Source organism: Sparus aurata, chromosome 1 (assembly GCF_900880675.1).
Source record: "Sparus aurata chromosome 1, fSpaAur1.1, whole genome shotgun sequence".
Classification (NCBI taxonomy): domain Eukaryota; kingdom Metazoa; phylum Chordata; class Actinopteri; order Spariformes; family Sparidae; genus Sparus; species Sparus aurata.
Window position 1 is genome coordinate 14,911,030 of NC_044187.1, and position 17,656 is coordinate 14,928,685.

Sequence of the window (17,656 nt, forward strand, 5' to 3'; positions counted from 1 at the left end):
CAAACCCAACTGTTAAGTTGATGTGTTACCACTTGTCTGATGCTGCGGTCGGACTCTAATGAAATAATGATACGGCATCTTTTTATCTAGATATAGATATACAGAATTAGATACGGACACTCCCCTGCAGATAGTATTATTGTTTATTACACTCCAGATGACACGCCTGTGTGTATTTTAAGATTGTGAGAGGGAGTGAACAACAATGTAGAAACAACAGATCAATGTAGACAGTACCTATGGACCTTAATACTCTCCTGTAGGACTTAGATGTAGTCATAGACGCTGGCCATTCTGTTCTCAGAGGACCTACTTATGCTCTGAACGCGGCCGATGTTAACACTCACTCATGCACATGAGATGCCTTGATCACCTAGGGCCAGAACCAGAGCCTGGGGGATTTTCAGCGTTGCTCAGTGACCTGTTGTGACCACCTGTTTCTGTCGCAGTAACCTTCTACCTGCTTGTTTTTCTTTCAGTAACCACCTCTCCCCCGTCCACTGCAGACCAGATGTGGTAAAGTAAGCGGACTTCATTACTGAATCCATAGTGGCATGAAATGCAGTGTAGTGTTGCCAGGTCCTAGAATTATTAAAATGATTACAGATTAAATCAAACTTCCCGTGTTCAGTTTCAGATTTTGCTCTCATTTTCTTTCTCTTGTCCCTAAGTTTTCTGGACAGGACGATACGTTCGGCCGTGGAGCAGCACCTCTTTGATGTCGATGGTCAGAGTTCACCGCCGACATCGCCAAGTGTGACGCCAACCGCCCGCCAGAGACGCCGACACCAGAGAGAGCAACAGGAGGAGGGGCCGAGAAACAAAGAAAGAAACAGGTAATGAGTCCAACACTGTCAGGATGTGCGTAGCTGTTGGTACCAGCATGCGGTTTGTCTTTAGAAGCAACACTGAAATGAAACTATTTTTTTTACCATCGCCAAGGAGGTAATGTTTTGGTTTGTTGGTTGGTTTGTCAGCATAATTACACAAAAACTACTGGTCAGATTCCCACGAAAACCAGATGGACCTCGGCCCAGAATCGAGCCCAATAAGTTCAGGAAATTCCTCTCACACAGGGCTCTTTTGATATTTTTTGCTTATTGCTCAGGGAATTTTGTCTGGATCTTGATGAAAAACCTCTGGTGTATTTATTAGGTTGGTATCGATGAGTGACTGTTGGGCTTTGGCGGAGGTATGCACTCTACTGACTGCTATTCTAGTTTGGGATTATGTGACATTTTTTTTTGATTGAAATCAAAGTCAAGTTGCTTTTTTTAATTCTAGTGTTCTAGTAGTGTAAAGACACAGGGAATATTCTTCAGTATTTGATTAGGAATACGTATTTTCAAGGTGTCAAAAGAGCAGAACCATTCAACACCCCCCCACCTTCTCAGTCACCAGCTGAACCTTTACGTTGAAAAGAATAAAATGTTTAAAAAAGAAATACAGAATTAAGGAATTATAGTCCCCCAACAAGGTAGTTTAATGGTTGATCACTCAGTAGAACTTGTGGAAACGGCCAGTGGAACCCGTCAAGGTGTATTGAAACTCTCCAGCCAATAAGGACACTAGGAAATTCTTGCTGTAAGTTAATTTCTCCACGTATTGTGATGCACTAAAAAAACCCTATAAGATGGGATTCATTACTGAACCCTGACCTCAGTGATTACTTGCAGTTCTACCACTTCCAGTTGGTGTGCATTCTGTGTGACCAGCTCGTCCACTGAGACGTCGTGCAGCCAGAACAACTGGAGTCATCGCAGTGAGAAGCTAATCCTTGTTGATGGAGATTTGAGAGAGTCTGAGAGATCGGTGACACGTGGATTAGAGGAGTGTATCAGACCACAGCCAGGAGGAAATGTCAATAAGAGCGCGGACAGTAAATAGAATTATCAGGAAAGCTAAACAGCACGTTTGCTGCTGGGGAACGTATAAGTAAATGAGGTTTCAGGATGACCTTGGCATTTGGTTTCCTGAAGCAGTTCCCCCTCATGTCATAGCTGATAGGAAAGAAAGCAGCAGAGAGAGAGAGCGAGATGGAAGGCAGATGTCTCACTTCCTCACCGTTATTCTCGTCTGTCTGAGAACAGAGCCGCGTCCGTCAGAGCAGACACCAACAAGGAGAACATCCCATCGAGCAGTGGGAGCGGCGGGAGCAGCTCGGGCAGCGTGGGGGAGGACACGGGCAGCAGCGTGGACTCTCAGGGAGGCCAGGGTGGTCGCACCGAGCGGACCCCGAAGCCCAGGAGGTCGAAGCACAGCCCGACACTGGTGCAGCTCACTGACAACCAGGACGCCCACACAGTGAGTCATCACACCTCCTCGCCTCATCTCTTTTTATCTGTGTTGTTTGTCACAGTCCCGGCAGTGTCTCTCCTACTCTTCGCTCGTAGCTGTTGAGTGTGTGTTTGACTGCTTTCTTTCCCTTTGTTTAAATCTTTTCTCTCACTGTGACTAGTCAGCACTGAAAGTAGGTGAGAAAACAAGTGCGCTCAGTTGCTTGTTCTGTTATTTCAGCTAGTTTAGATCGCACTGATTTCTTAACATTCCTGCAAATGTAACATACCAAAAACCTCACCACAGTTTGCAGGGCACCAAACAGCATCACCACATATATTCTCCCTTAATGCACCTGTAACGCTGACAGCCTTCATCTCAGCCCCCCTGTCACCCTTTGGATTGGACTCACTGCAAATAATTGTCACTTGTGTCTCACAAGAATCACTTAAAGCGGACAGCGGCGAGTTGGATGATGACAGGAAGCTGTGCAGCTGCTCTAATAGCTCCCTGCCATACGCATTTTACAGCCGCCTGTAACATGTAGCATGCCACACTAATTGTTAACCACTCTCGCCAGAAGCGGTGCAAACGCAAGGGCCACTTGTGAGTGCACAATTAGCTGCAGCTTTCATCCGCCGAAGAAGATGATGCACCAGAGAGCAAGTTGCCCTTTCAACTGTTGCCGTGTGGGTGCTCGAGACCACAGTGTTGCAAAGTTTGGGCTTTCTTGATGCGATGATTAGTATCATGTCGAGGGGAAATGATTGAGATACAGTAAAGTACTGTTTTAATGTTGAATGTTACTTTGATCATTCAATCTAATCTAAACCTCAGAGGTTTAATGGTCTTGTTGTGTTGTTGTTGTTTTATTATTGTGTGGGCTTAACAGCTTCTACACTGAAGAAGCTTCTGCTCGGCAACCATTCCCACAAAGGCTCATGTTGTCTGAGATCATTTTAGGGCAATGTTACAAATTACTGAGCAGGATTGTTTGTGGAAATTCTGGATTTACAGCATTTTTGCATCCATTTTTTAAAGCACCTTGTTTTGTTTTTGTCTGTTTTTTTGGCAAAAACAGACCATAACTTCTGGTTATATTGATTTACTGTCAATATATCAATAATGGATACAAAATCACTTGGACTGGGTTTTTGGTTCTAGCTGAATGATGTCCACAGCACTGAATGTTGGTAGCTAACTCTTAATTACTTTGTCTATGGCCCAGAATTTTTTGATTTAAGTCAACATTTTGTCGATTTTACACTTAATTTCATCGTTTGTATGTTTGTTTTCCATCATGAGAAGATTAGATCGGGTATTTGTTTTGGTATCTGTACCACTGGTCAGATAATCATTTGGTAACAACTTTGATAACTGAGTATTCCCTTAAGTCGTTTTTCAAGTAAAAAATTGAATAAAGAAATAAATATTCCTTCCAGCTTTGTTAATATGAAGATTTGACGCCTTTTTATCACTCTAATGTAACATCTTCCACTTTCGGATTGTTGGTTTGACTCAGCAGACAAAGTGAAGGCATCACTTCGCTCTCTGGGAAATTGTGTTGTGCATTTCACATATTTCCTGATATTCTGTGCAGCGGCAATGAGCCGGCTAGATGCAGAAATTATTAGTGGAATAATGACAAAAAGAACCCTTTAAAAAATACGTGGCTCACTGTATCGTCAGCATCCAGGTTAAGTGGACCAGTCAGCTGGGTAATAAAACACTTGTTCAGCTATCTCTCGCCTGCCAACCATGACACAGTGAGTCATACCCAACGGTTGTGTATTGCTCCATACGATGAGTGTGTGAAAAGCAGTCAAATTCAAAGCGAGGATGCAGTGTGAACCCTGGAGCCGTAGTAATACGACCCGGCATCCACAGACTCCTCTTACACCACAGCCGCATGACAGCAAGTCAGATTATTATTCACACTTGATATGTGGCAATGTACAGTTCAGCTGTATGGCGTGCCGTCCCGGCTAATAGAAATAGATTTGTTCAGTTTACACTATCACTCTTATGGAACACGGTCCCCATGCAAACCCTTTACATAACAGAACAGATGACACACGATGCCTTGACACACATATGGTATATACGTGATAGTTGGCACAATCTTGATTGGCTGGACGAGTGTCGTGTTGAGTGGCTGACAGCAGACGTTCGCTTGGCAGGGTCCGTGTGTCTGTCCGTGTGAACAGCCGTCTCAGCGAATGCGGGCCTGTTATGTCAGGAGTCACGGAGGGTAATTAGGATCTCTGAAAGCCTCTGGAGCGTTATCCCCGGTGCTGGTTATAATACGGCGATACAGCATAACTCAATTCATGCTGTAGTTTTTGGTCTACGTGACCTTTTTGATCAATTTTTGCATCACATTTTTAAATTCACAAGTTAGATGCGCTTGTCTCCGGCCTTGATGTCTTTGGCTTGATGTATCTTTTTACGAATGCCAGCGATGTGGCTCGAGTCACACGCTCAGTCCACCAGTTGTGTCGAATAGATCTCTAATAATAGAATGTTTTTTTTAACAAAATATTAGCATGCTAACATAGTAAACCAAGATGGTGATCATGCTAAACATACAACCTGACAAGCATCGCATCGCTGTAAACTCTTACTGTTCCACAAACAGTTTTTTATATATGCTTTTCATTTGTTTTTCATGATACCAATGTCCTTAACACTTTATATTAATGTCATTAATAGGTAATATTTACTTTATAAGACGCTTATTAACACTGCTGTATGTACATAAGACTATGTACGCGTTGATAATAGCATGATAAACATGTTTAATGTTAGATTTTAGGCTGTTGGTGAGCACTCGTTTACAGTTTACAGATTGATTAAGAACTTTAAAGCTTTCAAAGCCTCATGAGATTCTTATGATTGTCTGTAGTAGCACTACAAACACATTATAGTGTAATTAACTTTTTTGTTTTTATTTCAAGGATTTAGAGTTGGTTGATAGAAGCAATCGTGGTTCCTTGTTTCGTGTTTCGTATGATGTGAGCCAGAACTGAAAGTGATATTTCATTTCAGTGAAGCAACTTGTGAAGTCCTGTGTAGCTGCTCTGTTTAACACAATGTGGTGTTTTTACCAGTAGTTCCAAAAAATAACAGTGACACACCAGTGAAAGGTTTGAAGATGATCCTACAGAAAGGTTCATACAATCACTTAAAATGTGTCATTGATTATGGTAATAATCCCTAAAGTAAAGTCGCTGAATAACATTTGAATTGTTTACGTCTTTTTTTCCCAGCTCAATGAATGTGTTGGTGAGGGACCTGGACTTACCTACATGGAGACATTTCAGACAGGGTAAGCTTCTCTTCATGGTGAATCCCCCTTTCTCTCACCCTTTTTTTACTTCTCCTATGAACACACAAGTTGTTCATGTGTTGCCTGAATGTTTGTTTTACATCGAGAAGCTGCTGGCTGCCGCTAAGAGCTCTGCCTGTTATCTGAAGAGATCTGATTGACACACTGGGATGTTTATAACATACAGTTTATCTGATAAAGACGGGCGGCAAAGATATACCGCGTGTGTGCACATGTATGTATAAACTGGTTGAGGTTTCTTGAGGTTTCTGAATGTAAGGTAAACTGGAAGCCTTTGGTTTGACATGAGCCGATGCGGGGAGGCTTTGCTAACGTCGTTTCTCCGTTGTTGTTTTTTTTAGGAATGACATTTCAAGAAAAGATGGCCTCGATTCTCCTTCACAGGTAGGTTCATGATCACGATTCCTGACCTGAGTGTCCGTATCCGTATGTTTGGTTGCACCATTAGTTTCAGCTCTTCTCCTTCCTCTTGTTGCACAGTGGACCTGCTCTGCGATGCATGTTCCTCTAGAGAAAAGTAGAGTATCAGATTGTAGTGACATGGATGTGGAAGAAAGTGATTGGACAAGCCAGGTGTCGAATCTCAATACGACTTTGTGACTGACTGAAATGTGACAGCAGCACCAAAGTTCTGAAAGCATCAAACGCTCGTTCAGATCTGAAACGACTGTACAGGTGCTCTTGTTTAGTTTAATATTTGAGAGGTTTGGACTTGCCTTTATGTTCCTTCAATTAGAATATTGTGTTGGTGTCTGCACTTTATCACACTTTTATAAGATACAAAGATCCAGGATATAAAAGAAAAACAAAGCTGCATCAAAAGACATAGACAATTGTATATAACAAGCAAAATCTAAGGAATAAAAGACGGAAATGAAACAAAAGAATAAAACAAATCTGTGAGATGAGAGGTATGAATACATAACCTGTGACAATCAGAGAGAGTAGGCACTTGGAAACTCTCTCACCACAGATGTTTGTCTTTCGACCAGTGTGATTCTAACCTTCACCGTGTTGCTCTGTTACTCAGCGGTGTTTGGCAACACAGCCACAGCTGATTTGCTGAACAGAAACTCTGCATCTACAGTTCCACAGAAACTAATCATTTCAGGGAGATTTTGGAGTTCTCGCTAAAAGGGATTTTCCCACCGCTGATCTGAAACAAACATACGGTCGTTCTCCAGGCAGCCTTTTCTAAACATTGTGGAGGTCCAGTCTTTTTGAGTTGAAGTGTGGTGTTGCTGTGGTTGTGATTGTGAGGAAAACTGGTCACCCTCTCCCATCTGCTCGTCCCTGAACAGAACCACTGAACAGAATCATACAGCACTGGACCAATATGGTGAATCTCTCTCTCTCTAAGCAGCCCAGATGGATTTTAGTAGCAGCTCTGCCGCCACCACCACCACACTGTGCCACTGAACGGCCATCTGGAGCCAGCATGGCGCCACTCTGAGAGGAGGCTGGTGCAGCAGCATCTCAGCTGGTCATTAACAACACGAGCAACACACAGACATGATGGTTACCATCAGGCCATCTTCGTCTTCCTCTGAGCTGCAGTCACTTAAGATTAATTAATAGACCGATCTCGTCTGCATGGTGAACTTCTGTTTGACTTATATATAATGGAGTATTTTGGCAGAAGTTATGTTTTTTTGCTTTAACTAAGAAGATCAATAGAAAATGAATCAACAAAATCAATTAAGTCATCAATCTGTCAAAAATACTTACCATTTGTTGTCTTCATCCTTTAAATTTGGCCTTAAATTTCGGCAGAAATTGCTTGTATTCGGGTTTTGGACTGTTGTTTGGACAAAATAAGACATCTTCTTGGACCCTTTGGACAGAGTTTGAATATTTTTTTACTTAAATATATTTATTTAAGAACATAAAATAAAAAGCACTTTGCTCCATTTCCATTTCACACCTCTGTTAAACAACTTTTTTGGATTCTTATACACACAAACCCTCAATCGTAGCATGTTGGTGTATGGCACGTCTCAATATGTCGTGTATGGCGCGTTATAACTTTAGTCCCTGTAAACCGATAACACACATGACTCTTCCGTCAACATCTACAGGCTAAGAAAACTGATAGTGGGAAATGAGGGCCGCCGTGTTCCTTATCAGCTCGTGTGTGCAGGTCAGGTTGGCTGTCTTAAAATAGGCCTGCAACAATGACATGTAAATTACATGCCCACATAAATACCGTATCGGATTTTTTTGCAGCAGCTTACATATTTTTATTTGATGAGTTCTGTGGTTCAAAAGGACACCATGCACCACAGAAAGTGAACGTGTGTGTGCGCATGTGCTTTGAAACGGAACGTGTGGGGGGAGCTCCACCACACATGAACGATCAGATAGGAAGCTTACGTGAGGCCAAATCCAACACATTTTGTGTGTGTGTGTGTGTGTTCCCAAGGTTACATGCATGTCTGTGTGCCATCTCTGCAAAATGCCCTTTAAATTCCTCAGTGTGTTTGTTTGTACACTGTGTGTGTAAGCCCCCCAAACACAGCTTAATCATTGTCTAATACACCACCACACACAAACACACACACACACACACACACTCAGACACAGTAGCTCTGTCTATCTCCCCCCCCTACTTTGCACCAGCTGGACATCTCCCAATGATGTAATCCTGGCTCGAGTGTGTTTGAGTGAACACAGTGGATGTTCCAGAGAACAGAGTGTGGACTCATCTGTGTGTATGTGGGTGTGTGTGTGTGTTTGTGCACGTACATTAGAATTACGTTTGAACACAGCAGGACCCGGTGCACTGTAACATCTGTGCTCCTGGTAATCCACTGTGTCATCTTGAAGCGGGTCTACATTGTACTGTCAACACTGACACCAGCGATTCTGCTGCTGACTGCTGTCCTGTGGGATGTACAAATGTATGTATGTATGTTGGGTATTAATGACTGTTTCTATTAATTGCACATTTAAGCCCATCATTTATACCTGGTCTTTTTCTTTACTCCATGTAACAAAGTGTAGTAATTTACATGATTCACATCATTTTTTGGGGGGGGGGGGGGGGATTTGTTTAATGCTGTTGGACTGTGGATTTATTTATTTATTCGTGAGGTACTCGGGTCGGATTTTCCGCAACAGTCCAAAGGGTTTGCAACTTATGCATGTTCTCTGAGTTCCTGGTCTCGGTGCCTCTCTCCGCTACGCTAACAGAGAGGAATAGTAGCTAACGTTAGCATGACACAGGAGTTCTGCAGAGCCCCCTTAATCAGCTTTGTGATGTGACAATATATGATTACATGATTTAATCATTACAATATTAAGAATTCATCAATATGTTTTTCCTCGTCATTAAAATATTCCAATGTCGAGACTTGATGAAAGAGAACAATATAACAATCAGGTCTTTAAATCATGACGTTGTGATGGTAGACGGCTCAGTCGATGACCGTCAGCCGACCTTATCAGTCAGCCAAAACCAGTAAGATAATCCAATCATCCGGTGAAAGTCGTTTATCAAACTCCCTTTTTTAACGAGTCATTTGCGTAGAAAAGGGTTTGACGACAGACGTTCTGCCTGCTGAAGAAACTTTTGGGCCCCTTGAAAGCAGATCGTGTGATAATCTTAGATGCATAATGTGACGGTGTGTTGTGCAGCTGCTCCTCTTTCAACATCTCTCACCTCTGAGACTCATAACATTACGTAACATTGACCCTGTAGACACTTCTGTTTCCAGCTAATGAGTCCATACTTTTAATTGCATGATTACCATCGGCTGTGCCGCGAACACAGAGTACAGTAATTAAGTGTTGAACAAAGCAGACGCAAGCTGCTGATTTACAACTCCCAAGTTTGTCTTTGATCATAAATTTTCCTCAGGACAGACTGCCACGATGCTAACGAGGCTGTACGCCATAATTAGCCTTTGAATATCTGTGAATCTGCATACGTAACACTTCAAATATGATTGTTCTTGATTAAGTTGAAAGCAAAAGGTGTGAAGTGGCGCAAAGTTCCCTACAAGCGGACTCAGAGGGGCAGGGACCTCTCTGCTATATGACTCGCAAATCTGCAAGAATATATTTCCAAAATGGTCAGAAACACGTCAAAACATGTGCGTGCCTAGCTGAAGCCTCGCCACCATCAGTTAATCGCAGCAGATTCACATTTGGATATAAGAGAGTATTCATTTGTTTCGGTATGGATGCGTCAAACACACTTTTATTCAAACTCAACAGAGGGCAACTAAACTCATAAAAACCATCTTTCCACTGTTCCCGCAATCACCAACTTGGGTTTTGTCTGAAATACACCTTTAATTGACAGAGTTAAGATGTGAAGACACTCTGGCTCTGCACACTGTTTCGTTCCCCGCTGCTATACTACCGTTGCTGCCAGCGCTCTCTTGCTCACTCTTCCCCCTCAGTGGGCGTCTACCGTGCTGCTAAACGAGAGGTTGTTGCTGAGCAGCCGCGGAGGCCAGAGTTCAACAACAATTCATTTGCGTCTCGCCGCCAACTCGTCAAAAACTGGCAGCCGACCTGTCCCGCGATCCCAAATCGTCGGTTATCGGTTATTGACGCATTGGGAATGAATCAACATGGGACATTGGGAATCAACATTTCTTACAGGTTGCACCTTTAAGTTACGCAAAGTGGGCTCTCATCACACTGACCAGCAGCTACTGAGTTCTTCACTGATACCAACCGCAGAGAAAAACAGCCAACGATCATATTCACAGAACGTTTTATTAATATTCACTCCCACATGTCATGTTGTGTGCCTCGTTTTTGTTTATTACTGCTGTGTTTGTTTGTTTGTTTGTTTGTGTGTGTGTGTGTGGGGGTCTGGAAGCGGGTACAGCTGAACATGACATCGTTCCAAATGTTAATTAGAGGGAACATGCGCGCGTGGTGTTGTGATGGGGAAGACGTCGAGCGGGAATCGAGCGAGCTGGATGTGCTTACTCATGTTCCTGCTAATTTCTGGATTTTGGCCCCACTGACGATAAAGGAGTGCTCCTCGCCAGTCTGCACGTTCCCTCCGGGCCGCTTTGTATTCTACGTGGTTCACATGTAGCGGCTGAGGGAGATTCGATAACTCCCTGTTCTCACACACACACACACACACACTTGAGACTAGCTGTGCTGTTACACTGTAATCTCTCGTAAACCCGCCAACAACAACAACTTGGTATCATGAACAAAAGAGAAAACTTAAAACAAGGGCTGTTGTAACCAGACTCCGGGTGCACCCCCCCCCCCCCAAACACACACACTTTTCCCGTAAGCCGTCCCTGGCATTTATGAGGTCTAGTAGCAGCAGTGCGTCTTGATCTGTTTTTTTCCCCCTAAAAATAGCTTGGTCCCACGCCCAGACAGAGGAAACGGGACCCCATGGGCTTAGCGCTAAGTGATCCGTGGACACACTCTAATATTGCACAACCAGCTGAGTATGTTGTTTCCCCCCCCAAATTAATTTTACAGTGTACTGGAGTTTGATCGCATGGCTTTCGAGCGTGGCGTTAAGTGAAGAGATGGGAGGCGAGGAAACAGATGTGGTGGTGGAGGGAGACGCGTGTTAGTATCTGTGGCTCTGAGCTGCAGAGAGACACGGACAGGGAGAGGAGAAAAAGAAAAAGAAAAAGAAAAAAAAAAAAAAAAACCCAGTCAGCCTACGTGTGCTGGCTCACAATCTGCTTGCTTTCTTTTTGTCCTCACCCCTCCCTCCCCTCCCTCCCTCACCCCTCCCATGTGCTCTTGCTGCTGTGAGACAAACAAGTCCAGAATATATGCATGCATAGAAAGCGAGGACTACTGTAGAGAGAAAACAAGGGAGGGGAGGGAGGGAGGGAGGGAGGGGTGAGGGATTCCAGTGTGTGTGTGTGAGAGGGGAGAGGGTGGGCGGGGCCAGAGGCAGATGGGCGGATGTTTTGGCCAGCGGGAGGCAGCCAATCACAGCGAGGGAGCCGCCCCCTCCGACAGGGCAGGGCCAGTGCGAGGGGAGCTGTGGCTCAACTTAAAGAGTTGTGTTCACAGGCTGCCACACCGTCGTTGAGCGCTCGCCTTTTTTCTCTTTCTCTCATGGTTGTGCAGACGCTAAGGATGAAGATCCAGGAGTCGCCTGTGACTTGTGACACGGGGAGGGTCGGCGGCGGCGGCGATGTGCGAGCCTCGGACCCGGACTGCGAGAAGACGAGCTGCGAGGACGTGCCGCGGCTGGACCTGACGGCGCTCACCGAGGACAACAACTGGGGAGGTGAGGCCACACACTGACAGGACAGGACAGACCAGCCTGCTGCTGTTGTTGTTGTTGTTGTTTTTTATGCTTCTCTCTTCATCTCTCAAATCTGGAATACACTCTGTTCTCACACACACACACACACACATGCCCAGACAGCCTCCTCCTCCTCCTCCTTCCCCAGCTCTTGCACATGAGTGTGTCTGGGGGTAGCAGCTGCACACCTTCTGCTGCCTTCCTCCTCCTCCTCCTCCTCCTCCTCCTGCTCCTCCTGGTGCCTCTCCTGTAGGATTTAATTCGTCAAATATCCTCTTAAGTTCTCTAGACACCTCTATGTATATCTGGAGGAGTAAAGGCTCACTGGAGGACGTGGTGAGATGAGGCAGCTCTGCACACAGCGTGTTGCTTTGCTGGATCTGTGGATCCACTAAGTTTAGAGCTTTCCTCCTGTTGCTTTTGTCCGAAGAGCAAACTGTGTTTTATTTGTGTTCTGTGCCAGGGTGTTGAAGTTTCTCGACGGATTTCTGGCACTGGATTGTTTTCTGGCTCAGCTGGTGCCAAATAGAAAATCAATCATTAAAGTGGAGGTGTGATAACAGTGAAGTGGAGCAGCTGCAGAAAAACTCGCCTTGCATTATTGATCCCGGTTGAAACAACTGTGTCTCATCCGCCCCAGGAGGTTCTGATGACGGCGTCTGTGCACGTGCATTAAAGTGCACTCTTCTGCACAAGATCCCATTTAAGTGATCTCTGGTTGGTTTGTTTCACGCCGCCCCCGCTCATCAAGGGTTACCTCTCACTGCAGAGTGTGCAGAAGTATATTCATAGTGTTGCCCTTCGTCCAGTTTTGCTGTCAGACCCTGTTCTTTGAGGTTTGTTGTTAATGTGTGAGTTTGTGCGGCGCAGAGAGGAAATCGTGCACGGCCACAGTGATTGTTTTGTTCGGACGTTGCGACACGCCAGAGGTTCGGGTGGGGTTGGGTTGGGTCGGGTTGGGGGGGGTTTCTGTGCAGAAGCAGTTTTTTTTTGTTTTACTGAACTGTACACTGGAATGATAACCAACAGGTTCATTCCTACGGTGAAATCTTGTTAAAGAGCAGGTCGGGGCTCGTTTTCACATGTTTTTTTTTCCCCCACTGCAAACGCTGGTCCTCCTCACTCCCACTCCCACCACCGCCGCCACTGTTTCCTGTCTGATGTGGCAGCCCGAGCAGAATTTGCTCCATGCAATGAATCCCTTAACTTCCAACCGTCCTAATGTTTGGAGCAATGAGAGGCTATTGTGTGTTTCGTGGGGCTCTCTAGTGGCCGAACGTGATCACTGGCAGTCTGGCTGCTGTTGCTGTGCAGCGTTGTGCGGCACGAGGGGAGAAGGTACACAAATACTGTGCCTGAGCCAACAAACTGTTGCTTTAGTCTGATCACAGCTGTCAGTCGTTCTGGCCCTGTCGGTCTGTGCGAGGCCTCTCTGGGCGTGTGCGCTTCGTGATTAAAAATGCATTTTGTTCGAGGATGCAACAGAGGGAAGCTCTTCGCACAGTTGGTTTAGAACATTTGCATTCCAGGTGGCTGTTTGGCACCGACATCATGAGCACATTTCGTTTTGTCAGATCGCTCGTCTGTTGTTTTTCTTGGCCTTTCACCTCTGCTCAGATCTCCTTCCTGTACATTCTGTCCTGAATACATAACTGAGTGCCCGGCAGCGGGGACACCACAGGGGACCCAGCATGATTGGCTGTGACAGGCCCCCCCCCAGCTCAGACGTACAGTATCCCGGTTTCCCCTTTAGGTGCACGAGATGGCGAACAGATCAGGGGCTTTTAGATCCAGCGGGGCTTTTGCCATAGCACGAACTGCTGCTCACGTTAATGCATTGTGCAAAGTACTGGCACGTTTGTTGCACTCAGGAGAGTCAGAGAAGGGATTTATGTTCTGGCAAAATGTGCCAAGCTGAGTAAGCGGTTAATAAAGCTGTATAAAGGCAGTAGGTACAGTACATGAGGTGTGATGGCGTACAAATGGGCTTGCAGGTGGCTGAGGGCATTAGGCGGTGGCGTGAGACCTTTAGCCCAGTACACTTTGTGCCAGCGCCTGTCATGTTGACCTGATATTTGCTGCTATTCTGTCCTCGCCCGTGTGCCAGCAGCGCCGGTGGGAAAAGACATTAACAGAAGTTTTGGCAGGAAAGAACCAAGACTCCGAGGCTCGTTTGTCCCCGGATTTAATTGAGGTTTAGGGAAATTGTTGTTGCTTGTTCCCCAAAAAAGAGGATGTGCGCTTGTCCTTTTTTAAAAACATTTTGATACATCTGTTTCCTTGTTTTCCTTCCTTCATTTTGTCATTTCCCTCTCCTCTCCTCTCCTCTCCTCTTCTCTCCTCTCCTCTCCTTTCTTCTTCCGTTCCTCTAGATTCTCCGTTCTTTAACGCCCCCTTCCTTGATTTCAAAAGTATCTTCCATCTGAGTTTTTGTGATGGTAAGTGCACCGCTGCATCGCACCGTCAGCGCTGACTTGCTCCGCTGCATATAACATGTCAGAGTGTCACAGAGGGAAAGAAAGAAAGAAAGAAAAGGCTGTCTGAGTGACCTTTCCCACTGCATGGCAACACGCTTGAATGGTCTGGAACATTGTGGCCGAGCGGCGCACACTCGACAACCTTTAGCGAAATGGCAAGCCGGCATGTTTTCTTTTTTGTTTCATTAGTCTATCTAATCCCGCACCATCGGCAAGCGGTTGATTTAAAGGATTAATTTCAAATGCCACAGAGCCTAACTGGCCGGCTCCGCTGAGCTAGATAATGAAGCTCGAAAGAGAGAGGGGAAGATGTTCGGAGGTGTGATTGAGGGTTTCACCTGCCCGCTGTGAGCGAGCTCTAACACGCTACTTGATAAACTGCACGTACCCAGAGGCACAGGAGGTCTCCCAGGACCCCGGGCTGGAATTTGAGATAAGTTGCTTTCTCGTACACCCCAGCTAAGAAAAACACGCATGTGCAGTTTTAGACCGGGCGTGCATATTTTCTGACACCTTGGATGTTTGCACTGACGGTCGGTTTTCCTCCTGAGCTTGTTTTTTTCTCTCCCTCCCTCCCCGCGTTACGGCCTCTCCTTTTCCATGAAATCTCCATCATTGCTCCCGCCGAGTGTCGTGTTATTCTATAGAGTTTTTCCCCTTCTTGTTTCAACAGGGAACTCTTCTCAGACGACCCTTAGTCTAAGTCTCTCTTCCACGAACACGTGCTCAGGACGGGTTTATCACTCGCACAACGCAGGCTGGAAAGTACAACACAACACTCGTCACCTCGCCTCTCGACATGGGGTCGAGCGCCCTGACATTATCCCAACGGAGTGCCGGGCATTATTAATAGCCTGTGGGGATTGTCAGGGGTATCTGCAGGGGCTATTTCGACCAGACTTAATTATTACCAGAGCGGACACTGTAACCAGGGGATGAGCAGGGAGGGAGGGCGTGTCTTTACCCACAGTTTTAGGACAACATCTGTGACTGTGGAGCCCCAGAGGAAGGTTTTTGTTTTTTTGTTTTTTTTTTCCCCACAACGGTTTTTAAAGAGAGAGCAGCTCCACCGTGTTTAGTGACTTTCACAACGCCCGAGAGGATCCAGAAAGATGTCAGGCGGGGGAAAAGAAATGACCTCACAGTGTCTTTGAAGAGAACAGGTGCTGAGCTTCGGGAAAACGAGCAACATGCTGTCGGACTCTCCAAGAACACTTTTATTCATCTCGTAAAACAGATGCTGGGTTTTTTTTTTTTTTTTGGATTTGGTTGCAAAGTGGGCAAAAATGCTCCTGTTTGTTAAACATTACAAATTTTAGTTTTTTTTTTAAATGAATCAACTTTTTTTGTTCTTCTTAAATGTGATTTTGTTTTTTGTTTTTTTTTCGTTTTCTTCTGGTTTCTTCGCTCCTTTACGACAGTAGGCTGAATATCTTTGGGTTGTGGACAAGACGAGACAATTTAAGTACGTCATCTTGGCGTTAGGAAACACTGATCACCATTTTTCACACTTTATTAGCAATCACAGATTAATGAACAATTAAAATAACTGTTAGTTGCAGGACTAGATTCCTCTTTTTCTCAAGATGTCCTGGTTCCGGCCTGTCAGTTTTGAGGATTTCAGCGCTTCTCGTTGTCTTGTGTGATAAAAGATTCATAGGTTGGAGTTTGTCGATGCTTGGGTGGACAAAACAAGCACTTTCAGGATGACGCCTTGAGGCCGCAATAAACCATGATAGATGTTTTTTACGCTACGTTTTGGAAATTGGATGGAATTTTAACTACACAATTGTAGTTGTGGTGAAACCTCTTGAGATTTCACTTGTGACAGGTTAGAAAAGAACCTAAATTGATTTGAGGAAGGGGATGGGAGGATTCTGATGCAATAAGCAGATTGGGTCTTATCATAAACCACCACAGAAATCTAGAGGAGACTGTGATTTACTATGTTGTTCTGTATCTGTGGAGCCCCGAGGATGAATATGCTGCAACTGTACTAAAACCAGCTATGTGTGGTCTGCTGGCATGCACCGCGTTTCAAAAACAGGATCGCAAGACTAACCTGTTCACATCTCCTCTTTGACAGCACAATGAGGAAACATTTTAACACGGAGCTCGTTTGTCTGTGTGTCCGTCAGAACCAGTCCCAGCGTACTCGCTGCAGAGGGAGAGCATGGACCGGGAGGAGGCCCGGCTGTCCCCCCACGCCGGGGGACGTCTGATCCGCCAGCTGATGGAGGAGGACAGCGACCCGATGCTGTCCCCCCGCTTCTACGCCTACGGACAGTGCCAGCAGTACCTGGACGACACCGAAGTCCCTCCCTCGCCGCCGAACGCGCACTCGTTTGTCAGGTAAAAACACTCGACGCGGTTTATGCATGTGCCGGCTGTGCGAAGGGTGCCGTCGGGGGAAAGTTAATTGAATTGTTGTCAATCTCTCCAGTCGCAGACGGAGTTCGTCTCTTGGCTCCTGCGACGACGAGAAAGAGGAGCTGACGTCCGCCCAGCTCACGAAGAGGATCCACATACTGAAGAAGAAGATCCACAGGTTCGAGGAGAGGTTTGAAGAGGAGCGGAAATACAGGGTAGGTACAGCAGTGACAGCTGCATGACAAAGGACCAAAAATGACTCGGAGGGCAATTTTCAAACCTTTTAACAGGTTCACTGATTTTAATGAGTCTCTGAAGCTGTCTGACTCAGACGCTCATTAAAACGGTTTGTTCAAAGAGAGGTGGTGTGAGACTGCCTTCTGTAAGGTTTATGCCTGAGAATCTGTTTTTAAATGCTCTGTTGCTGTTCCTTCTTTCTTCCAGCCCTCCCACAGCGATAAAGCTGCAAACCCAGAGGTGCTCAGATGGGTAACTGAGCTGGCCAAGCTTCGTAAAGAGCTGAAAGGTGAGACAAAGACCCAAGCATCTGCCCAAACGCAGCAAAGAGCTAAACGGCAACAACGCCCTCATAGATGCTTTCCCCCTTTCTCTTCTTCCTCATCAGAACACAAGCTGATGAAGTCGGAGGAGGACCTGCCGCCTCTGACCCGTCAGCGCAGCAACACGCTGCCCAAAAGCTTCGGCTCTCAGCTGGAGAAGAAGCCGCAGCAGGAGAAAGTGCCCAAGCCTCCGGTGGAGACGACCCTGGAGACGATCCTGAAGAAGCTGCAGGAGAAGAGGGAGGAGGTGAACCGGCCCGAGGACATCAAGGTACGACCACAAGCGCACTCGCAAAGGCGGATGAATAAAACATAGAGCAGCAAATGGATGTTTCGTGTTGTATCAACAGCATCAATTTTGAAGCAG

At 45.6% G+C, this 17,656-nt stretch overlaps 1 protein-coding gene across 6 annotated transcripts in view; it reads left to right on the forward strand.

Moving 5' to 3' along the window:
* fam13a (family with sequence similarity 13 member A) overlaps window positions 1-17,656 on the forward strand; it is a 47,038-nt gene that overhangs the window by 23,674 nt on the left and 5,708 nt on the right. For 4 of the 6 annotated variants that reach the window (XM_030407201.1, XM_030410234.1, XM_030408757.1 and 1 more), the window contains 11 exons: window positions 480-521; window positions 672-836; window positions 2,091-2,304; window positions 5,547-5,605; window positions 5,968-6,010; window positions 11,702-11,864; window positions 14,255-14,320; window positions 16,498-16,711; window positions 16,803-16,944; window positions 17,174-17,255; window positions 17,355-17,560. In XM_030407201.1, coding sequence (XP_030263061.1) covers window positions 480-521; window positions 672-836; window positions 2,091-2,304; window positions 5,547-5,605; window positions 5,968-6,010; window positions 11,702-11,864; window positions 14,255-14,320; window positions 16,498-16,711; window positions 16,803-16,944; window positions 17,174-17,255; window positions 17,355-17,560 — 1,396 coding nt within the window. The remainder of the gene's footprint in view (window positions 1-479; window positions 522-671; window positions 837-2,090; window positions 2,305-5,546; window positions 5,606-5,967; window positions 6,011-11,701; window positions 11,865-14,254; window positions 14,321-16,497; window positions 16,712-16,802; window positions 16,945-17,173; window positions 17,256-17,354; window positions 17,561-17,656) is intronic. The other 2 variants (XM_030409412.1, XM_030410743.1) reach the window with 1 other exon arrangement.